At 33.8% G+C, this 21,331-nt stretch overlaps 1 protein-coding gene across 4 annotated transcripts in view; it reads right to left on the reverse strand.

The window, feature by feature from the left end:
- The window catches only part of LRBA (LPS responsive beige-like anchor protein), a 751,667-nt gene that overhangs the window by 601,308 nt on the left and 129,028 nt on the right, over nucleotides 1–21,331 (reverse strand). For all 4 annotated transcript variants that reach the window (XM_057546722.1, XM_057546725.1, XM_057546723.1 and 1 more), the window contains exons 12-17: nucleotides 19,268–19,376; nucleotides 18,808–18,960; nucleotides 12,403–12,571; nucleotides 9,927–10,006; nucleotides 8,251–8,313; nucleotides 6,302–6,399 (exon numbers count right to left, since the gene is read on the reverse strand). In XM_057546722.1, coding sequence (XP_057402705.1) covers nucleotides 6,302–6,399; nucleotides 8,251–8,313; nucleotides 9,927–10,006; nucleotides 12,403–12,571; nucleotides 18,808–18,960; nucleotides 19,268–19,376 — 672 coding nt within the window. The remainder of the gene's footprint in view (nucleotides 1–6,301; nucleotides 6,400–8,250; nucleotides 8,314–9,926; nucleotides 10,007–12,402; nucleotides 12,572–18,807; nucleotides 18,961–19,267; nucleotides 19,377–21,331) is intronic.

The raw sequence follows: 21,331 nt of genomic DNA on the forward strand, positions 1-21,331 counted from the left end.
ACTGTAAAGCTACAGTAATCAAGATAGTGTGGTACTGGTAAAAGAGTACACAAATAGATCAACAGAGAGCCTAGAAATAGACCCACATAAATCTAGTCAACCAATCTTTGACAAAAGAGGAACACAAGCAAGACAATGAACAGATATTCTTTTCAACCAATGATGCTGAAACAACAGGACATCCACATCCAACAAATGAATCCAGACACAGACTTTACACCCTTCATAAAAATTAACTCAAACGTGGATGGATCTAGAGACTGTCATACAGAGTGAAGTAAGTCAGAAAGAGAAAAACAAATATCGTCTATTAACACATATATGTGGAACCTAGAAAAATGGTACAGATGAACCGGTTTGCAGGGCAGAAACTGAGACACAGATGTAGAGAACAAACATATGGACACCAAGGGGGGAAAGCTGCAGGGGGTGGGGGTGGGGGTGTGCTGAATTGGGAGATTGGGATTGACATGTATACACTGATGGGTATAAAATGGATGACTAATAAGAACCTGCTGTATTAAAAAATAAATAAAATTAAATTAAAAAAAAAATTAACTCAAAATGGACCTCAATGTAAAATGCAAAACCATAAAACTCCTAGAACACAACAGAGGAGAAAACCTAGATGACGTTGGGTATGGTGATGCCTTTTTACTTACAACACCAAAGACATGATCCACAATAAAAATAACTGATTAGCTGGATTTCATTAAAATTAAAAACTGCTCTGCAAAAGACTGTTATCAAGAGAATTAGAAGACAAGGCATAGACTAAGAGAAAATACTTGCAAAGGAAACATCTGATAAAGCACTGTTATCCAAAATATGCAAAGAACTCTAAAACTCAACAATAAGAAAACAAACAACTGGATTTTTAAAAAAATAGGCCAAAGAACTTAATAGATACCTTGACTAACCAAGATGGAGTAAGGATAATACAGCCTTTCTATCTTGTGTATTAGAACCACAACTATATATAAGTGTGTTTCATGTTTGGTAATTGCAATCATTGTTGCTTTTGTTGTGGTCATCCATGTACAAAAAAAAAAAAAAAAAAAAGAACCACAACTATAGAAAAAACACAAAAAGCAACCTCCTAAGTACTCCAAAGACTAAACAAAAGTATGTGCATTGGTGTAGGGGAGTTAATACTTGCAGATTACCCATTTCAGAGGTAAGAGTCTCAATTTTCAATTTTCTTTTGTAAATCTCACCCATAAGTGGGTCCCTGTCTCAGAGTTCGTTTCTGTCAGAAGTTCAGATAGCTAATATTCTGAGAAAAACTGTCCTTCTGGTTAGAGGAACTAAGAAAATGGGTCCTTATAGGCCAGAGAGAGTCATGAATAGGAGCAAACAGGAGAGAAGGATCATCAAAATCTGTGTAAAAACCTGCAAAAGCCCTAAACTGACCCAAGAGATGCAATGTATTATTCTCAGACCAGAATAATAATTTAATATTCTAAATTGAAAGAAGACCTGAATTATCACCCAATTCTCAGCCTAATCCCTGAGTAGTGCAGGTACAAGAAAAACCCAAAGCAAGACAAGACAGGTTTTAAAAATGAAGTGCCATCAGAACCACCATCCACAAAGGACAGGTAGAACTTGCAGTCTGACCCTTCTTGCTAAAATAAAACAAAACAAAAAAAATCAACATTTGTTAACAGATCATAACAAGCCCCAGAGTTGATTTAAAAAAAAGATAACACAACATCCATGATAGATTAAAAAACACTTAATGTACAAAGAATAAAGAAAATGTGACAATTTCTCATGGGAAAACACAATGAACAGATGCTGATGGGATAGGCAATTCTTGCGATTCTCACACAAAGATTTTAAAGCTATTATAACTATGCTCCAGAAGGTAAAGGTAAACACAGTCTAAGTGGATCAGAAAATAAAGTTCTCATCAAAAGAAAGAAAGTATAAAAATTAACTGTATTGAAATTATACAACTGAAATGTACAAGAGCTGAAATATTCATGATGGGCTCAACATCAAAATAGAAAAAACAAAGAAAAAGTTTATAAACTTGAAGATCAAGTTTATCATACATGTCAAATTTCTTTATCAATAGAAAGTATCAAATCTGAAGAACAGAGACAAAAATGATTGAAATAAACTAAAAAGAAGCTGAGGGAGATGTGCATTAAAACCTCTAATATTCAAGTCACTAGAAATCCAAAATGAAAGAGACAGATACACCTGAAACAAAAAAATATTTTAAAATAAGAGCATAAAACTTCTCAGACTTGGTGATAAAAACAAAGAAAATGAAATTTCGGGGAGTATGGTTGGGGGAGAATGAAAGAACGTGTCCTGAAAGCAAATATAAAAATCTAATACATTATATTTAGCAAAGAAAGATTTGATTTATCATAGGTTTCTTCTTAGAAATCATGGAGGCCCGCAGACAGCGGGAAAATAGTTTAAAGTATTGAAAGAACAAAACTAGAAACACAGAATTCTACATGCAGCAAAAATATCCTTGGGCAAACGCCAAATAAAAGCATTTTCAGAAGAAAAACTAAGAAATCATGTTTCCAGCAAAACTACTAAACAAGAAATGCTTCCTTCACGAATTAAAAGAATTGTAGATGTCTGAATAAACATAAGTTTTTTCTCCTCTTAAATTCTTTAAACTACATATTACAAGTGAAATTAAAAATTATAACATTGTCTAGAGAGGCTTATGATGCATTAGATACAAAAAGGAACAATGGTGGAGCTTAAAGGTATCAATATACTTGTAGTGGTTCTATATTTTATTTGAAGACGCAGAATATTAACTCTAGGTATACTGTGAAATCTCTAAAGCAGCCAATAAAAATTTACACAAAGAGATAGATCCAAAACCTAATAGAAATTAATTTTCAAAGAATTCTAAAAGAATTCAAATACAAAGCAAAGGAAAAACAAAGGAAAAATTATACTGAGACAAATAAATAATAAAACATTAGATGAAAATAAAGCTATATCAATAATTACATTAAAAGTAAATAGTCAAAACACAATGAAAAGACTAAGTGTCTCAGAGTACATTTTAAAAAATAAAACATCCAACTACACTGTGTGTATCAGTCATTGTTTTCTATAGAAGGAGAACCAACGGTTGTGTATATACACAGAGAGAGACAGATATTTATTTTAAAGAACTGGCTCACACAACTATGGAGGCTAAGTCCAAAATCTGCAGGACAGACAAGTACTCTGGAGATTGAGAAAAACACAACCCAAGTCCAAAGGCATTGTGTTGGCAGAATTCCTTTTTATTTTATTAATGCCTTCAACTGATTTGATAGGCCCACCCACATTATGGATGGTAACCTGCTTTACTCAAGGTCTGCCAACTTAAATGTTGACCACATTCAAAACATGATTTCACAAAAATATCCAAGATAATGTCTGACCAAATATCAAGGAACTACGGCCAAGCCAGTTGACACAAAATTAGCCATCATACTGTGTACATAAGAAATTCAATTAACTATAAAGATATAGATAAATTAAAATGGAAAAAAAGATATACCATGCAAACACAGAGCAAAAGAAAGCTGGATTAGCCATATAAATATCAAACTAAGTAGATTTCAGATCAAGAAACATTTCCAGGTGGAAAAAAGGGAAAAAACATAATTATAAAAGCATTAATTCCCCAACAAGACATAAAAATCCTCAATATAGATATACTTAATATCTGAGTTAAAATACCTAAGCAAAAAATGATAAAAATACAAAGAAAAAAAGAGAAAAAAGCATATTTATAGTCAGAGATTTCAATAATCGTATCTCAATAAATGACAGAGCAAGTAGACAAAGAAGCAGTAATGGCACAGAAGATTTGAAAAACGGTATCAACCAACTTAGCCTACTTGACATTTATAGAACACTCCATCCAAAAACATCAAAACAACATCAAAATACATGTACTTTTCTGGTGCGCATGGAACATTTACCCAGATATACTATATGCTGGACCATAAAGCAAGTCTCAATAAATTTTAAAGGATTCAAGTCATACAAAGATCCTCATAGACCAAAATGAATTAAATTAAAATTCAAACAGGGACTTCCCTGGTGGTCCAGTGGCTAAGACTCCATGCTCCCAATGCACGGGGCTAGGGTTCGATCCTCTGTCAGGGAATTAGATCCCACATGCCACAACTAAGAGTTTGCATGCCGCAACTAAGACCATATGCAGCCAAATAAATAAATAAATATTAAAAAAAAAAAAAAGAATCCCAAGGCCAAGTTAGCATAGGAAGCCCAGGGATTAACGATTAAAAAAAAAAACTTCAAATTCAAACATAAAAAGATCTCTGGAACATACTTCTAAATAACACATGGATAAAACAAGAAATGAAAAGGAAAACGTATTTCGAACTGAATAAAAATGACATTAAACTGAAAGTGCTTAGGAAGAAATTTAAAGCACTAAATACCTATATTCAAAAAGAAGAAAGATCTCAAAACAGTGACAATGAATAAATTTGATTAATCTCTAGCCAGACTGATTTGGAAAAAAGAAAGAAGAAAAATTATTAGTGTCAGAAATGAGAGAGGTAAAATCACTACAGGCTTTTCAGATATTTAAATGAAAATAAAGGAACAACTTTACATCAATAAATTTGACAGTTTAAATGAAACAGACAATTCCTTGATAGATAGAAACTTACCAATACTTATCAAAGAATAAACAGATAACCTAAACAGCCCTATATCTATTAAGAAAATTGAATTTGTAGCTAAAAACATCCCTACAAAGAAAATTCCACTCCTAGCTAACTTCACCGGTAAATTTTAGCAAACACTTCAAGATAAATAATAATAATTCTATACAAACTCTTCAAGAAAATTAAAGAGTAGGGAATATTTCCCAAATCATTCTATGAGGTCAGCACTTACTCTGGCATTTAAATCAGCCGACTTTGAATATAACAAATTACCCTTCATAATGTGGGTGCCTCATCCTAACAGTTGAAGACTTTAATAGAAAAAAAGAAAGGACCTCCCTAGAGGAAGAGAGAATACTGCCAGCAGACTGCCTTTGGACTCAAACTGCAACATCAACTCTTATCTGGGTCTCCACCTGCCAGCCTGCAAATTTTGGAGGCTTCCACAATCACATGAGCCAATTCCTTAACATAAATCTCAATATCCCTCCCTTCATCCCTCCCTCTCTCTCTCTATCTCCCTCCCTCTCTCTCACACATATGCACACACACCCACACCCTTTTGGTTCTGTTTCTCTGCGAATCTCTGAAAATACACTCCTTAAGTATAATGTATAAAGTCATCTTCTATCTTACAGAGAATGAGTACTGAAAGGTAACAAATAAAAACTTTGTCATAGAGGATTGATATGGGAAATTTATTATAACTAAATCAGTAAATTAGTTACTGTAGCTGATCATCCAGCAAAGTAGCTGTTAAACTTTTGTAGCCCAAAAACCTTCTCATTAAATGAAAGATTTAAAACAAAAGTATTCTCTTTTGTTACGACGATTGTTGCAGACTGAATGTGTGCTCCTCAATTCACATGTTCAAGCCCTAAGCTCCACAGTGGCTATATTTGGAGATGGGGCCTATAAGAAATCAATTAAGATTGAATGAGGTCATAAGGGCGGGTCCCTGATTCGATAGGATCAGCGTCCCTATTAAAAAAAAAAAGACTAAAGAGCTTGCTCTCTTCTCTCTCTCTTTCTGTTCGTGCACACACACACAAAATCATGTGAACACACAACAAGAAGGTGGATGTGTACAACCCAAAGGGAAAGCCCTCACCAGACACCAACCCTGCCGGCACCTTGATCTTGGGCTTACAGTCTCCAGGACGATGGGAAAACAAATTTCTGGTGTTTAAGCCACCTGGTCTAGGGTATTTTGTTAAGGCAGCCCGAGAGGACTAATACAATGATGATTTGGGATTGGGGTTGGAAGAGGTTATGTTTTAAAGGGAAGATAGAGATCTTCTCTTGGATCACGATTGAATATTTTTGTTTTAGGACCTAAAGATAAGTCTGCTGAAGAATTCGACCTTACAATAGCAGTATAATAGCACTAACCATACAAAATACTGGAATGATTTGCCTGATCTGTCCTCACATACTAAATAGTAACACAGCCTCTATATTTAAAGATCTTTTCAAAAAACATAAGACATGAAATAAAAACCTCTTATATCTTAAATCATTTTATAAGATCCAGTAATAATTTTCATATCTAAGAATCTGTCATTTCCAAACTGATCTCTTCTATTAAATATATTAAAATTCTTGAAATGTTAAACCCTTACCGTAACCCATTCCTTTGGTCAAAAGCAGGTATCATAGAATTAGGATGTTCTGACATTAATGCAACAAGCAGCTGTAGGACATCCATTAGATTGTCATCCTAAAATTATTTTAGAATTTTTTTAAATAAAGAAAAACAACTTATTTGAACAATGACTATTTCTCAAACAATGAATTTTAACTTAAAAAAAAATGAATAATCTATATGAATCCACTTTTTTTAAGCAAACATTCTTTATATACACATATTCACCTGCATAACTCAAAATACACAACACCAAATAGTCAAATAATTTCTTAATCAAAGATATAAAATGTCTCTTATACTGTATCAAGATTTCCTAAAACATATTCCATTGATATAATAGATACTGATTTACAGATTTTTTTTTTTTTTAAAGAAAGGATTATACAGCAAGAAATTGGGCAGGGGGGAGGAAGAACAGGTTGTTCTTTTTATTACAGCAAGACATATTGAAGCTTTAATATGCTAATAGATGTTGTGATATGGTAGTAGTGCTGGGGACAACATACTGTGTATCACTTTCTAAACTTATTTAACTAGGACCACTTTGTGCACTAAGCCTCTCAAGAAACTAGTTCTGAAAGAAGACCTTTTGGGAAATGATAACTGGATAGTTCTCTTATATTATCTGTTGTCAGTATTAAAGATATAGATGATCAATAAATGCTTATTGTGTCAACCTGCTACTGTATATGGTATAATTTGATAACATTTGCATAATAGCACAGGAGCAAGCACATATGAGTACTGAAATCTAAAAATTTCAGGAAAATCCTTTACAACCTCTGTTGCATATCATTAGGGCCTATCTGGGCATTAGAAATCCAAAGACTAAAGGGAAGCAGCAGTTAGTCATCTCTATGGTGCCCTGCCTCCAGGTTTTCATTCACTGCTTTTGAACTTTTGCTGTGGAAGCTACTTGAATATTTAATTTTCAATATGCTAAGTAAATGATCTAGAAGTAGGGCACTGAGCCTTTGGAAAACTGTTATTTGAAGGACCTGAAAAATCCCTGATTTAATAGTTTCAGAGAAAACAGAAGATCACTGTGACTTCCAGTTTCTCTCTTATGAAATATTTTGGTCCCTAAGGGTCAAGAAAATCTAAAAATAAAATAGAATATCCTACTCAAGAAGAAAAAGAAATCACAATCATTAATGTTTGAGTCAAATATGATCCAATCAAGAAATTTAACCCATTCTTTTCTGCCCCACTTAACAAAGATAGTCCAAACCATATCTCTCATTTATTAATGATTTTAAAAGGCACTATTTCATGCTGTAACAAATATGTGAACTCAGAAAAAATGAATTATAACACAGGAATGTAAATTATCATATAAATGTTGTGCTTTATATGAAATTAATTTCAGATTCTACTTATTTAAAACATGTTTAATCAGATTATTTATTTAGACTACATCTGGCATATATTACATTTTTGCAATGCTAAAAAATAAAGGAAAAAACTCCAGACATTTCAACCTATTTATTTTCAACCATATAATTTTAAATCAACCATAAATGAGTTGTTTAACTTAACGGTATTTGATTATACAAAATCAGTGGGAAGACTGTTATGAATTTAAAAATCCAATCATTTTTAGTCATTTTCATTATCTATTTTTCCATTTCTTACACTGGTTCCTGGAAATAAACTGAAAGTATTCTTTGGTACAGTTTATTACTAGGTCAATGAGATCTAATTTTAACACTTTTTAAAAGCCTTTCATGATTATTCGCAAAGGCATCTTGTGGTAATAACGAATATTTAAATGAAGATTGCTAACATTTAGTTCCTAGATACATTTACTCTCCATTATAGTTACATCATTAATGAAAGATTTCTTTAACTATTTTACTTTTAAAAACGCGCATAATGCAACTTCAAAAAATAAAATCCCAACATATAAAATTCAAATGTTACCTCATGCATAGTGAGTAGATAATTAAGAATGGCCTGTAGCTCATCTTCCTTTACTCCAGAATCCTTTAAAAACATAAGACAAGTATCTTATGCTTACATATATAAAAACATTTTTGAAAAGGGAAATTACACACACAGATTTCTCAACTTGGTGAGTTGCTATAAATATAAAAAGATAATGTAATATAAAAATCTAAATTTAAAATAAAAATTCGGGGAAGCACTAAAGACATGCAGTATGCAACACAGTGTAGAAGTCAAAAGAGATCAGACATCAGTATCCTGTTTTTGGCACCTTATATGATAACCTATCTGGTAAAGCTTCAGAATCCTGACATAAGCAAAAATAATAATTAAGAACAAGTAAAAGGGTATTACTCAACACCTATCACTCCTCTAAATACAGAAGACAATTTTTCTGTTTATTTTCTTCTATTAAATTTGGACAGTAAAATGAACAGTTTCTAAAATTACCAAGTTAAAATGTCAGGTACTAAAAATTGAATTGTAATTTCACTGGGAAAAACACTGTACTTTTAAATATGAATGCATTATAAAAATTTTCAAACTACTGTATTATTAATCATAAAACAAAGCTGAAATCTCAAAAAAGAACAATAGGAATTAGGAAACAAAACACACTAGGAGGGCTTCCCTGGTGGCACAGTGGTTGAGAATCTGCCTGCCAATGCAGGGGACACGTGTTCGAGCCCTGGTCTGGGAAGATACCACATGCCACGGAGCAACTAGGCCCGTGAGCTACAATTACTGAGCCTGCGCATCTGGAGCCTGTGCTCCACAACAAGAGAGGCCGCGACAGTGAGAGGCCCGTGCACCGCAATGAAGAGTGGCCCCCACTTGCCGCAACTAGAGAAAGCCCTCGCACAGAAACGAAGACCCAACACAGCCATAAATAAAAATAAATAAATAATTAATTAATTAAAAAAAAAAACACACACACTAGGAAAGAATAGAAACAGGCAATTTAAAGGTTAAATTTTTTAATAAATGGAAATAAGATATCTGATTCTGAAAGATATACTAACAGGTCCATTTACCATAATATTATGTGACAGCTAATAAAGCATTAAACTGTAAAGAATAAGAAATAAAATGATATAGGAAAATACTGAATAAAACACTGGCAACAAATATATTTATATATTGGCATCTTATAAAACCAAAACACCGTCCTTAAAAATAATATTAAATTTTACTTTACCGATAGTAGAATGAAATGGGACAAAATGTAATCATTTCTATCTGGTACATTTATACAGGAAAACTATTTTTCAAAATCTGAATGTCAGGTACAAGGAATCTCTAAAATTGAAACCTCCTTGAGGAGCTCTGTTGACTACTGCATCACCAGTTCTAAGAATAGTAGAAGTAATAGAAACTCAGTAAATATTTGCTGAATGAAAGAATGAATACACTTGAACTCCAACAGAAATTCATATAACACATATTACGATTATCAATTTCTAATTCTGCATTAATGTTTATCAATTATATGCCTAAGGAGAAAAAACAAACAAGGAAATAAATATCTTTCAAAGTTTTTTCCACTGTGTAAACGTATTAACAGAGCAAAGAGTAAACAAACCAAGATTGTATTTTATGTGAAATTTTAAGTTCAATACACACATGCTATAGGGTAAGAAATATGAACTCACCTTCATCACTAATTGCTTAATGAACATCAACAAGAACGCTCGTAGAGAAAGCATTTCTTTTTGATTAGGTCGTGGTCCATCTTTTAAAAAGACAAACACATACACACACACTGAGTATTTCAAAAACCTCAAAGTTAAGTATAAAATTCTCATTCCCAATAGTTTTTCCACCTATTTATAAGAAACATAAAGGTCAGTTTCCTGAAGAGTTTAATGCCTCTAGAAGGATGAGTATTCAATCTCACATGCAATTGTATATACAATGCTCCAAATGTACAAAATGGGTTATGTAGAAACCACAATGAAAATGTTTGTTTTGGGGTAAGGTCAAAGGAATTTTAAAACATAAAAATGAGGTAACAAATTTATATTTAGTTTTAAAAGACTCTCTTGGAATGTTACTATGGTAACATAAGTTTACAAAGAAAAAAGCAAAATAAAATCTAAACTTTATATGTGTATTTAGTATGAAAACACTTTTTTCTATTGTTACCATTGTATAAGCTAATACAAAAAGCTCAAAGTACACCTCAACACAGTATCGTTCATGAAGAAGGGAAACATTGTGTTGACCTCCTCTGACATCTCCTCCTCTTCTTGAAAAAGTGCTTGGTCACACATGGCTCACATTAAAGTCAATTTTCATGTCTCAAACATACAATTCCCAAGTAGAAAGCTTTTGAAACCAAATACCCATTGTCCTAAGATCCTAATTTAGGTACTTGTCTGCCTCATATTTTCTGCAATTTTCCCCCCACTAATCACTATTTACAGCTAGTTCCTGGACCACCAAAGCGTAGGACCACCATGGCCTTGAACTGATCAATTAAAATAGGAAGAAAATTGTTTAAAATTTGTTCCACATGACAATTCTTAGACAAAGAATAGGTTACAGAGTTACAATACAATCGCAAAGTTTGTGCAGCTCTCTCACTTGAAGTATAAGACTTTCCCAAGGTCACTAATCAGTTATAAAATCAAGGCCAGAATATAATACTAACACCTAGGACAGTACATGACACACCTACAGCACCATGAAATAATCAGAAGGAAATTATAGCCTAGTTCTAGATCTGCCACAACCTCTCCAGCTTAAACAGATCATGTAACTTCTGTATGTCCTCATAGCTTTCTAAATTATAGCTAGCATATTGTCTGAGAATAAATCGAGTTTATTTTGAAAGGGATAGAAAAAGTATTATACAAATATGAAACTTCGTCTTTGTAAATCATTGAACAACCAAAGCCTTTGAGTAAAATCAGGATGTAGTTAGACTCTCCAGCATCTATTTCCTGATTTCAAGCAACAGCTCTCAATTTTTATAAAGGGACTGAACCCACCTTCATACTCAGATCATGTGTTTTGGAGGTAAGAAGGGCCTCCGTGCCTGGGCAATCTGAAGAATACCTGCCACACAGATGGACAAGCGAGCCAACGAGCAACAAAGAGACTAAAAGGAACTTTTGCTGGAAACGCTCAATACAGGCAGATGCTCTTTTGCTGGATTTAAATTTGTGAGGATGTGAAGGTAGAGTGGTTGTCTGCCACTCTATAAAGAGAGAGATTATATGAAAAGAGACAACACAGAAGAACTGAGAAATTGAGGGAGACAAACTGGGTCCAAAGGCTGTATTTGAACTCCTGCACCAAGTCCTACTGAAACTGCCAGTTTATATGAGCTGGTTAACCCTCTTTTATGATATAAGCCAATTTGAAGCAGGTTTTGCAATACTTAAAACCAAAAGAGCCACCATTTGTGAAACTTTTTATTTTGACCCCTTCCAAGAACTACTGACATGATCAATGAACACTATCCTTCCAATAATTTAGTCCTGATTATATAGGAAAATAATTACTGAAATTCTGTAGTTTCATTATATTATTTATTAGAAGCAGATACTCCCTACCCCTGGAAAAAATCTCCATCTCCCAAACAACACTGTTGTCAATGATTCTCATTGGGATAACTGGACTCAACATCAATACCAGTGGCTAATATAGAATTTCTTCTCATTCTCAATGCCTTAAAAATCATCCTAGTCATATTTGCCCTCAAACAACTCATACTAGCAAAAGTACCATTCTTCTATAAAAGTAGCGAGTTATTAACCTCTGGCAACCACGATTTAGGACAAACTATTAAAATTATCAACGAGATTTAAAATTTTACCATGATGAGATTTAGGAAAACTTCCAGAAGAGTGTAATAGTATTGGGAAAGACAGAAAGAGAGAGAGAGAGAGAGAGAGAATGAAAGAAAGAGAGAGAGAAAGAGGGAAAGAAAGAGAAAGAAAGAAAGAAAGGGGGGGAGGGAGGGAGGAAGGAAGGAAGGAAGGAAGAAGAAAGAAAGGAAGAAAGAAAGAAAGAAAGAGAAAAAGAGAGAGAGGGAGGGAGGGAGGGAGGGGGAGAGAGAGAGAGAGAGAGAAAATCCTGATTTGCCATATCTATATAATGTAATATACAGAGATGATATACCTAATCCTTTTGGGGTGATACCACTCCGATCCTGAGGATTCACTGCCCAATAGTAGTACTTCAGTGTATGCATGACGAGAAGCACTGTTCCAACTCTCCGAATGGCATTATATATGTTGACTGTACCAATGAATTCCGTGGACAGATAAGTATAAAGTGTCAACTGAACCTAGAGAATCAAAATGAAGAGCTCAAATCAAAGAAGCTGACCAGCATTTTACCCCTGTTTCCAGGAATACCCTCAGGTTGCTCTACTTGGACCATACTTGTTCCAAAAAGCAAGCTGCTTAGCTTGATAATAACATTCATGTTAACAGATAACACATATCCACTGACACATACAAGCACACATACTCCTTATAAAATAAAAGCAGGCAAATGCTTCTTTTACAGTAGCACTATAAAGTAAACACCCCCAAATATATCAAATTTTTGCAGCACTATTCCATGGAAAAAACTGTTTGGTTTCTATTTAGCAATCAGCAATTATTCATGAACTTATGTAACTTCTTTATAATAAACCTACTACTTATGCTATGTATAGTTGTTTTCAAAAGCTAGAAATTATCTTTGTTTTAGAGAAAATTAGCAGCTGGAATAACTCAAAAGAAAAAAAAAAGTAGAAGTAGCAAAAAAAAGTAAGAAAAAGTCAAAAGAAAGAAAATCATATAAAAACATGTAAAGCCTACCTTAAGAAATATTTATTAGAAAAATAGAGTTCTGTTATAACAACTCATTACTATAAAGACTGTAATTATAAAATTATAGTCTCTAAAATTCACAAACAATTATACTCTAGTACTCGTAATAGCACAAAGTAAGGACCACTTTTGGTCTACTTTCATATCGAAATCAAGAATACTTTATAAACTAAACAATACTAAGTACGCCATTAAATTTGGCCAAACCCACACTACTCCTGATCATTTACAACTGAACATTTATGTTACCTTCCCAGACACTGAGGGCATTTTCATTTTTAACCCTGAAAGATAAAAATTAGTTGTGTATCTTCCACATGCCCTATAAACAATCAAGGTTAAATGAATTAGGGAGTCAATCAGTAATCATACATGGTAAAGAGTGGCAGATTCTGAACCACTTAAAATTGAGGCTTGGAAAATGATTGTAGTTTAGAAAACCATAAATATGCTATAATCTACAGACTTGCTGAAAGATAACATTACTTTGATGTAGCTACTGCTGTTCAAATAGATAGGCCTAGCTTACTTGTCACTGAGGATACATAGCACTTTCTACGACATGGTTCAAATTCTTAACCATGCTATTTCAGTCATGCAGAAAATGTTTACCTCCACCTATATGTGCAGCACTGTATTACTGAAAATACAGTGGCATAGACACTGTCCCTCAGTAATGGAGAAGATTAAAAATACATAAATTTAAGTGAAAAAATAAAAGGTAAGAACGACACCTCACCTACTGAAACATAAGAAAGGTTATGTGGCAATAAACAAGTGCCATACAGCTATTAAATACTATTAATTCAGAGGCCAGGGAAATTATTTTAGGGTAAGCTAACATAGTCAAGAAAAGTTTCACCCACAGCCAACATTGTCCTCAATGGTGAAAAACTGAAACCATTTCCACTAAGATCAGGAACAAGACAAGGTTGCCCACTCTCACCACTATTATTCAACATAGTTTTGGAAGTGTTAGCCACAGCAATCAGAAAAGACAAAGAAATAAAAGGAATCCAAATCGGAAAAGAAGAAGTAAAGCTGTCACTATTTGCAGATGACATGATACTATACATAGAGAATCCTAAAGATGCTACCAGAAAACTCCTAGAGCTAATCAATGAATTTGGTAAAGTAGCAGGATACAAAATTAATGCACGGAAATCTCTTGCATTTCTATACACTAATGACGAAAAATCTGAAAGTGAAATTAAGAAAACACTCCCATTTACCATTGCAACAAAAAGAATAAAATATCTAGGAATAAACCTACCTAAGGAGACAAAAGACCTGTATGCAGAAAATTATAAGACACTGATGAAAGAAATTAAAGATGATACAAATAGATGGAGAGATATACCATGTTCCTGGATTGGAAGAATCAACATTGTGAAAATGACTCTACTACCCAAAGCAATCTACAGATTCAATGCAATCCCTATCAAACTACCACTGGCATTTTTCACAGAACTAGAACAAAAAATTTCACAATTTGTATGGAAACACAAAAGACCCCGAATAGCCAAAGCAATCTTGAGAACGAAAAATGGAGCTGGGGGAATCAGGCTCCCTGACTTCAGACTATATTACAAAGCTTCAGTAATCAAGACAGTTTGGTACTGGCACAAAAACAGAAATATAGATCAATGGAACAGGATAGAAAGCCCAGAGATAAACCCACACACATATGGTCAACTTATCTTTGATAAAGGAGGCAAGCATATACAGTGGAGAAAAGGCAGCCTCTTCAATAAGTGGTGCTGGGAAAATTGGACAGGAACATGTAAAAGCATGAAATTAGAACACTCCCTGACACCATGCACAAAAATAAACTCAAAATGGATTAAAGACCTAAGTGTAAGGGCAGACACTATCAAACTCTTAGGGGAAAACATAGGCAGAACACTCTATGACATACATCACAGCAAGATTCTTTTTGACCCAGCTCCCAGAGAAATGGAAATAAGAACACAAATAAACAAATGGGACCTAATGAAACTTCAAAGCTTTTGCACAGCAAAGGAAACCATAAACAAGACCAAAAGACAACCCTCAGAATGGGAGAAAATATTTGCAAATGAAGCAACTGACAAAGGATTAATCTCCAAGATTTACAAGCAGCTCATGCAGCTCAATAACAAAAAAACGAACAACCCAATCCAAAAATGGGCAGAAGATCTAAATAGACATTTCTCCAAAGAAGATATACAGATGGCCTACAGACACATGAAAGAATGCTCAACATCATTAATCATTAGAGAAATGCAAATCAAAACTACAATGAGATATCATCTCACACCGGTCAGAATGGCCATCATCAAAAAATCTAGAAACAATAAATGCTGGAGAGGGTGTGGAGGAAAGGGAACACTCTTGCACTGTTGGTGGGAATGTAAATTGATACAGCCACTATGGAGAACAGTATGGAGGTTCCTTAAAAAACTACAAATAGAACTACCATACGACCCAGCAATCCCACTACTGGGCATATACCCTGAGAAAACCACAGGTCAAAAAGAGTCATGTACCAAAATGTTCATTGCAGCTCTATTTACAATAGCCAGGACATGGAAGCAACCTAAATGTCCATCGACAGATGAATGGATAAAGAAGATGTGGCACATATATACAATGGAATATTACTCAGCCATAAAAAGAAATGAAATGGAGGTATTTGTAATGAGGTGGATGGAGTTAGAGTCTGTCATACAGAGTGAAGTAAGTCAGAAAGAGAAAAACAAATACAGTATGCTAACACATATATACGGAATCTAAGGGGAAAAAAAAAAAAAGGCCATGAAGAACCTAGTGGCAAGACGGGAATAAAGACACAGACCTACTAGAGAATGGACTTGAGGATATGGGGAGGGGGTGGGGTGAGATGTGACAGGGTAAGAGAGTGTCATTGACATATATACACTACCAAATGTAAAATAGATAACTAGTGGGAAGCAGCCGCATAGCACAGGGAGATCAGCTCGGTGCTTTGTGACCACCTAGAGGGGTGGGATGGGGAGGGTGGGAGGGAGGGAGATGCAAGAGGGAAGAGATATGGGGACATATTGTATATGTATAACTGATTCACTTTGTTATAAAGCAGAAGCTAACACACTATTGTAAGGCAATTATACTTCAATAAAGATGTTTAAAAAAAAAAAAAGAAAAGTTTCACTAATAGAGGTGGTATTAAGGTAGCCTTTGAAGATGAGTAGAACAATAGGTAGACAGACAAAAGAGGAAATTTCAAACAGGGAAAATGGTATATGATACAAAAAGTTTCACCAAATCTAGAACAACCATCCTCATCCTTGACTGTGCATTAAAATACCTGAAAAACATTTTAAAAATACTGATGTCTGGGTCCTATCCCAGACCAATTAAATTAGAATCTAGGGTGGAGGGAGTGGGATTCTGTTTTTCTCTTGTTTTGTTTGAAAAAAAACAAAAAACAAAAAACCTCTCCCAACTAATTCTATAGACAGTCAAGATTAAGAACCACTGCTCTAGGATAACCTTTTGTACCCACCTAGCCATTGAGGACAAGTGAGTTTTTCACATAGAAAGCCTAGAAAGAATTGGCGTGAAGACCTAATGCTTTATTCTGAAAACAACGAGAAACCATGACAAGTTTGGAGGCTAAGAAATGATCTGATGAGAGTGATATGTTAAAAGCATAAAGGAATTCTGACGAAAAGTGATAAATTAAGATATGGAAAAGTGGAGAAAGTCAGTCTACCGAGAATGATATTATAGTTAAAGAAAAATGAACAGGCTTTAACAGCAACATATTGGAGACCTCAAGATTATTCATATTCTAATTATGAATAAACCTTTCCTCTTTCACTCTTTATATAATCTTATAACCACACAAATTATACATTAACATCTGTCTTTCCCATTACACCTAAATTCTATGAGGGCAGGAATCAGATCTGTCTTGCTCACCACTGTATCCACATTGCCCAGCATAAAGTAGCCACTCAGCAAATGAAAGACTGCTACCTACAAGAAAATTCATCTCTCTTGTTAGGTCATTTCAAAGCCTGTCTCTGAGCAGATCAAACTTAAATGGATATTATAAATGACTGTGAGCACCCTTTTCCAAAAGCAAAGATTGATTCATACATCCATACCCTCAACTTTGGTAACCAGAAGTGAATTTACCATGAAGCTAATGAAGCTTAAACTTCATGCCCACTCATCTAGACATGTTCCTTCCAAGACCCTAAACCTTATTTTGCATGCAGTATGTTGTATTCTTTTTCTTAAAAAGCTCCTTCCTCCCCCAAATTGTATGACCTTCAGGTCAAAACAAACTTTGCATCTGCCTTTTGTTATAACTACCTTTATAATAAAATTAGATATAACCCCTCATGGATACACAAAGCAGAAGGCTGAAACAAAAGTTAACTTTAATATTACCAAATCAACTGCAAATTCTAAAGAAGAAATTAAAGAAAATTATTAACAAGGAAAAGGTAAGAAATAGAGTGTAATAATATGATGGACTTAAGGAAATTATACATAGAAAATTTTTAAATATTCCCCTACAAGTAAGTATCTCATAAGAAGAGGCTTTTTGACCACTTCAAAAGAGGCCCAAAGCCTTACAAATACGCTGCTTACTAAGACAAAGAAGTGTTTAGTAAAGGTTTAAAAAGTAACTTGAAACAATCCTTGAAAAGAAATAAGACTGAGGGTCATAGAAGAGAAAGAGGTCAAATTTGAACCCAGAGATAAAAAGCTACAACCTCCAGCTGCCTCCTTTGATTATTTCCAAATGGCAATCAGAGTCAGCAGCTGTTTTTCTCCTTAACATTTGAAAAGAGCAGCTGAAAGTAAGATACTATGACTCCAGAAAAGTAAAAATGTCTGCAGACATTATTTTCTGACAACTAGAGTAAGTATGTGTTATTCCAACCTGAACAATGGTAAACACTTGCAAGTGAACCAAAAGAGAGAGGGGGAGAGAGGAAATCAAATTTTTAGGATAACTTAATAGAACATTGGGATTTATCAAAGGTTTTACTTATATATTTTATCACGAATTCACTTATGTTCACTTAATGTAATTGATTTCCTGTTACAGTACTAAATAAATTACTGTGTAAAATATAACTGTATTTAATAATTTGAATTAATGTGAAATTAAAATGATTAAATGTGACCTGTATAGCATGGAAGCCTTCAAGAAAGGGTGACATTTCAGCTGTTCCTGTAAAAATTAAACTCAAGAGCTCATCACGTTGGTGGAAGGAATACGTGTGTATAAAAGACAGAGAGAGAGCACAGTGAGTATGTATTTATATATGTATGCATACATACATATGGATACATAGATATATATGTATGTATATTTGCAATAGAACAGAGCTACAGTTGATAGGAAACATACTTACACTGGAACTATCCAACTTTGGTTTAGTAAATATAAATCAAAGTCTCTCTCAAATAAAATTTTATTTAACAACAGAAAATAAAGACTATAGCTTTTTTAAAAAAGAAACACTGATATTGCTTTAGGAAGGGAGGAAGGGAGGGAAGAAATACTGACTTGCAAAAGTATATTTAGTCAAAAAATGCATTCCACTGAAATCTTACATAATAGCATGTAAAAGGATAAAAGAAAATCCTCATAATTATCACTCTTCTCAAGTACAAAAACTTACTGAACATATTAGCACAAAGTCAATATATGTATTACCTTGGCTGGGGTATGAATCCATATAGCTGGGTTAAGAAGAATGTGATCACACAATTGCTTGAGTAGGGGCATCCCATTCTGCAGATTACTCAGATATTTTGAAAATGCAAGGCAAAGTTCAAGTACTGCTCTGCTGACATGGGATTTGGAAGACTGCAGAGGAAGATATTTCAAAGGTCACTACCAACACAAGGCAAGGTAAGTAAATTAAAGGCTGTCAATACCAGAAAAAGTAGGTCCACAAATTATGCTCAAAGTTAAAGATACCATGAGACTCAATACCACATTCCTCTAATAAAGCAGTGGGGGTAAGTTAAAACAACAAAAGGTTATTTTAATTTAGGTAATTTTATATAACCAAGGAGACACACTTGCAGACAGAATTTCTCAACCACTTAGGAGACTAAGTTTCATGGCCTGCAAATTAAGAATCAAAAATGTAAAGCATTTGATACTTTACCTTTTCAAGACTATATCCTATTACCAAAAAGCCCTTGCAGGCTAGCATCTGCTCTTGCATAGCAATTGAGTTCTTCAACAACTCCATGATAAAAGCCAGCAAAGTTGAACTGGAATAAGAAAAAAGACAGTGGTTTGAAAAAACATATTCTATTTTTTAAAAAGGTGGGGGGGGGGGTGTTAAATAGATGCAGTCTTTCATCTACCTTAATAAAAAGTTTCTATTCCAAGGAAATTGACACTCTACTAAAACTGCCTCCAACATTATTTCAGGACTAAAATTTTAATGTAAGATTAGGATTTATTACTCATATTTAGTTCATCTCCTTTATCACAAAGATATTAATAAATGAATCACTTAGAAACAATATAAAAAACATGCATGAAATAGAGCAAAATTAGGAATGTCCAAAAACAAGTAATAAAATGGTTAACATAAGTATATTAAAGCCCTAAAGAATGGATGTAACTTAGATGAGCAAGTATATTCAATTTTGGAGGGTTAGAGGCCAAATAGAAGGAAAAGATGTGGAGCAAACAGACTAGGATAGATAGCCTCCAAATGTGTTCGGGCTCCAAACTGGCCTAATTTGAACAGAGCATAGGGTTCATAAAGGGGAAAATAAGAAAGTAAAGCTGTAGACAAACTGAAGTACTTGAATAATAATTTAAGAATTTTGTTCATTATCCCAACAGAAAAACTGTAAAGTAGTAAGACTACAGCCATGCTCCCAACCTCACAACTTGTAGATACTCAAAATGGAATGGAATAAGGTTGGCTGTTACGTCCTTCTCAAAAGTTTTGAGAGATTCCCACAAAGAAAGGGAGAACAGCCAACCTCCTCCACAAAAGTACTTTTAACTGTCAGCAATTCCAATAATGTTGAAAAGTTAATAAAAAAAAAAAAACAACTAAGCCCTGTTATAAAGGTTTCAGACCAGAATGCAAAAAATTTTATGAAGTAGCAATATGTCAAGGATAATATTATTTTAATTTTTTTAAATGTAGTCAATACTAGCTTTGATACATAACTCCTTTAAAAAAAAAGTCATTCCATTGCCTAAAAATAATCTGGAAAAATTATTACATCATTAAATATATACATTGGTAGTAAACCTCAAGTTGCACATAAAAGTAGAAATCAGAGAATTTCAAAAAAGGAGAATGAAAAACATTAAAATTACTCAAATAATTAAACATAATTACTTTATTATAAATAGATTCACTAAATTATACAGCCATGAAAATTCATTTAGACATCCTTTCCAACATTGTAATAACTTGTCCTAGAATTCATGTCTCTTCCTTTTCTACACTCAACACTACAACAAAGGAGACAAACGTGCCAAATATATGATCTAATTTTTAAAAACCTTATCACTTATTATGTAACATAATCAAAAATTTTAGATTTCAATTACTTACTAGCAATCAATAATAATTAAATATGGAAAGCTGAATTACCATAAGAAATCACTGCCACATAACCATTTAAAATATTTTAAAACTATATTTTAGACAAAAATACATACATTTCTGATAAATCTATTATCACTATGTCTAACTTTATTCGAAAATAACATTATTGGGACTTCCCTGGTGGTGCAGTGGTTAAGAATCCGCCTGCCAATGCAGGGGACACGGGTTCGAGCCCTGGTCTGGGAAGATTCCACATGCCACGGAGCAACTAAGCCCACGTGCCACAACTACTGGAGCCGACGAATTCAGAGCCCATGCTCCATAACAAAAAGAAGCCACCGCAATCAGAAGCCAGCGCACCGCGACAAAGAGTAGCCTCCGCTCACCGCAACTAGAGAAAGCCCGCGCCCAGCAACGAAGACCCAACACAGCCATAAATTAATTAATTAATTATTTTAAGAAACATTATTATGTTTTTTAGAGCTTCCATACTTCCTACTGATAAACAACTTAAATTAATATTATTATTATTGAATTGAATTTATAATAATTATAGTTCAAAAATTTCTTTATATTCTCTTTTAACCCTACAACAAATTTTAAAGTTTGAAAAAAATATTGTGCGGCTCAACAGTGATGAAAATA

The sequence above is a fragment of the Balaenoptera acutorostrata genome, chromosome 5 (assembly GCF_949987535.1).
Source record: "Balaenoptera acutorostrata chromosome 5, mBalAcu1.1, whole genome shotgun sequence".
In the NCBI taxonomy this organism is placed as follows: domain Eukaryota; kingdom Metazoa; phylum Chordata; class Mammalia; order Artiodactyla; family Balaenopteridae; genus Balaenoptera; species Balaenoptera acutorostrata.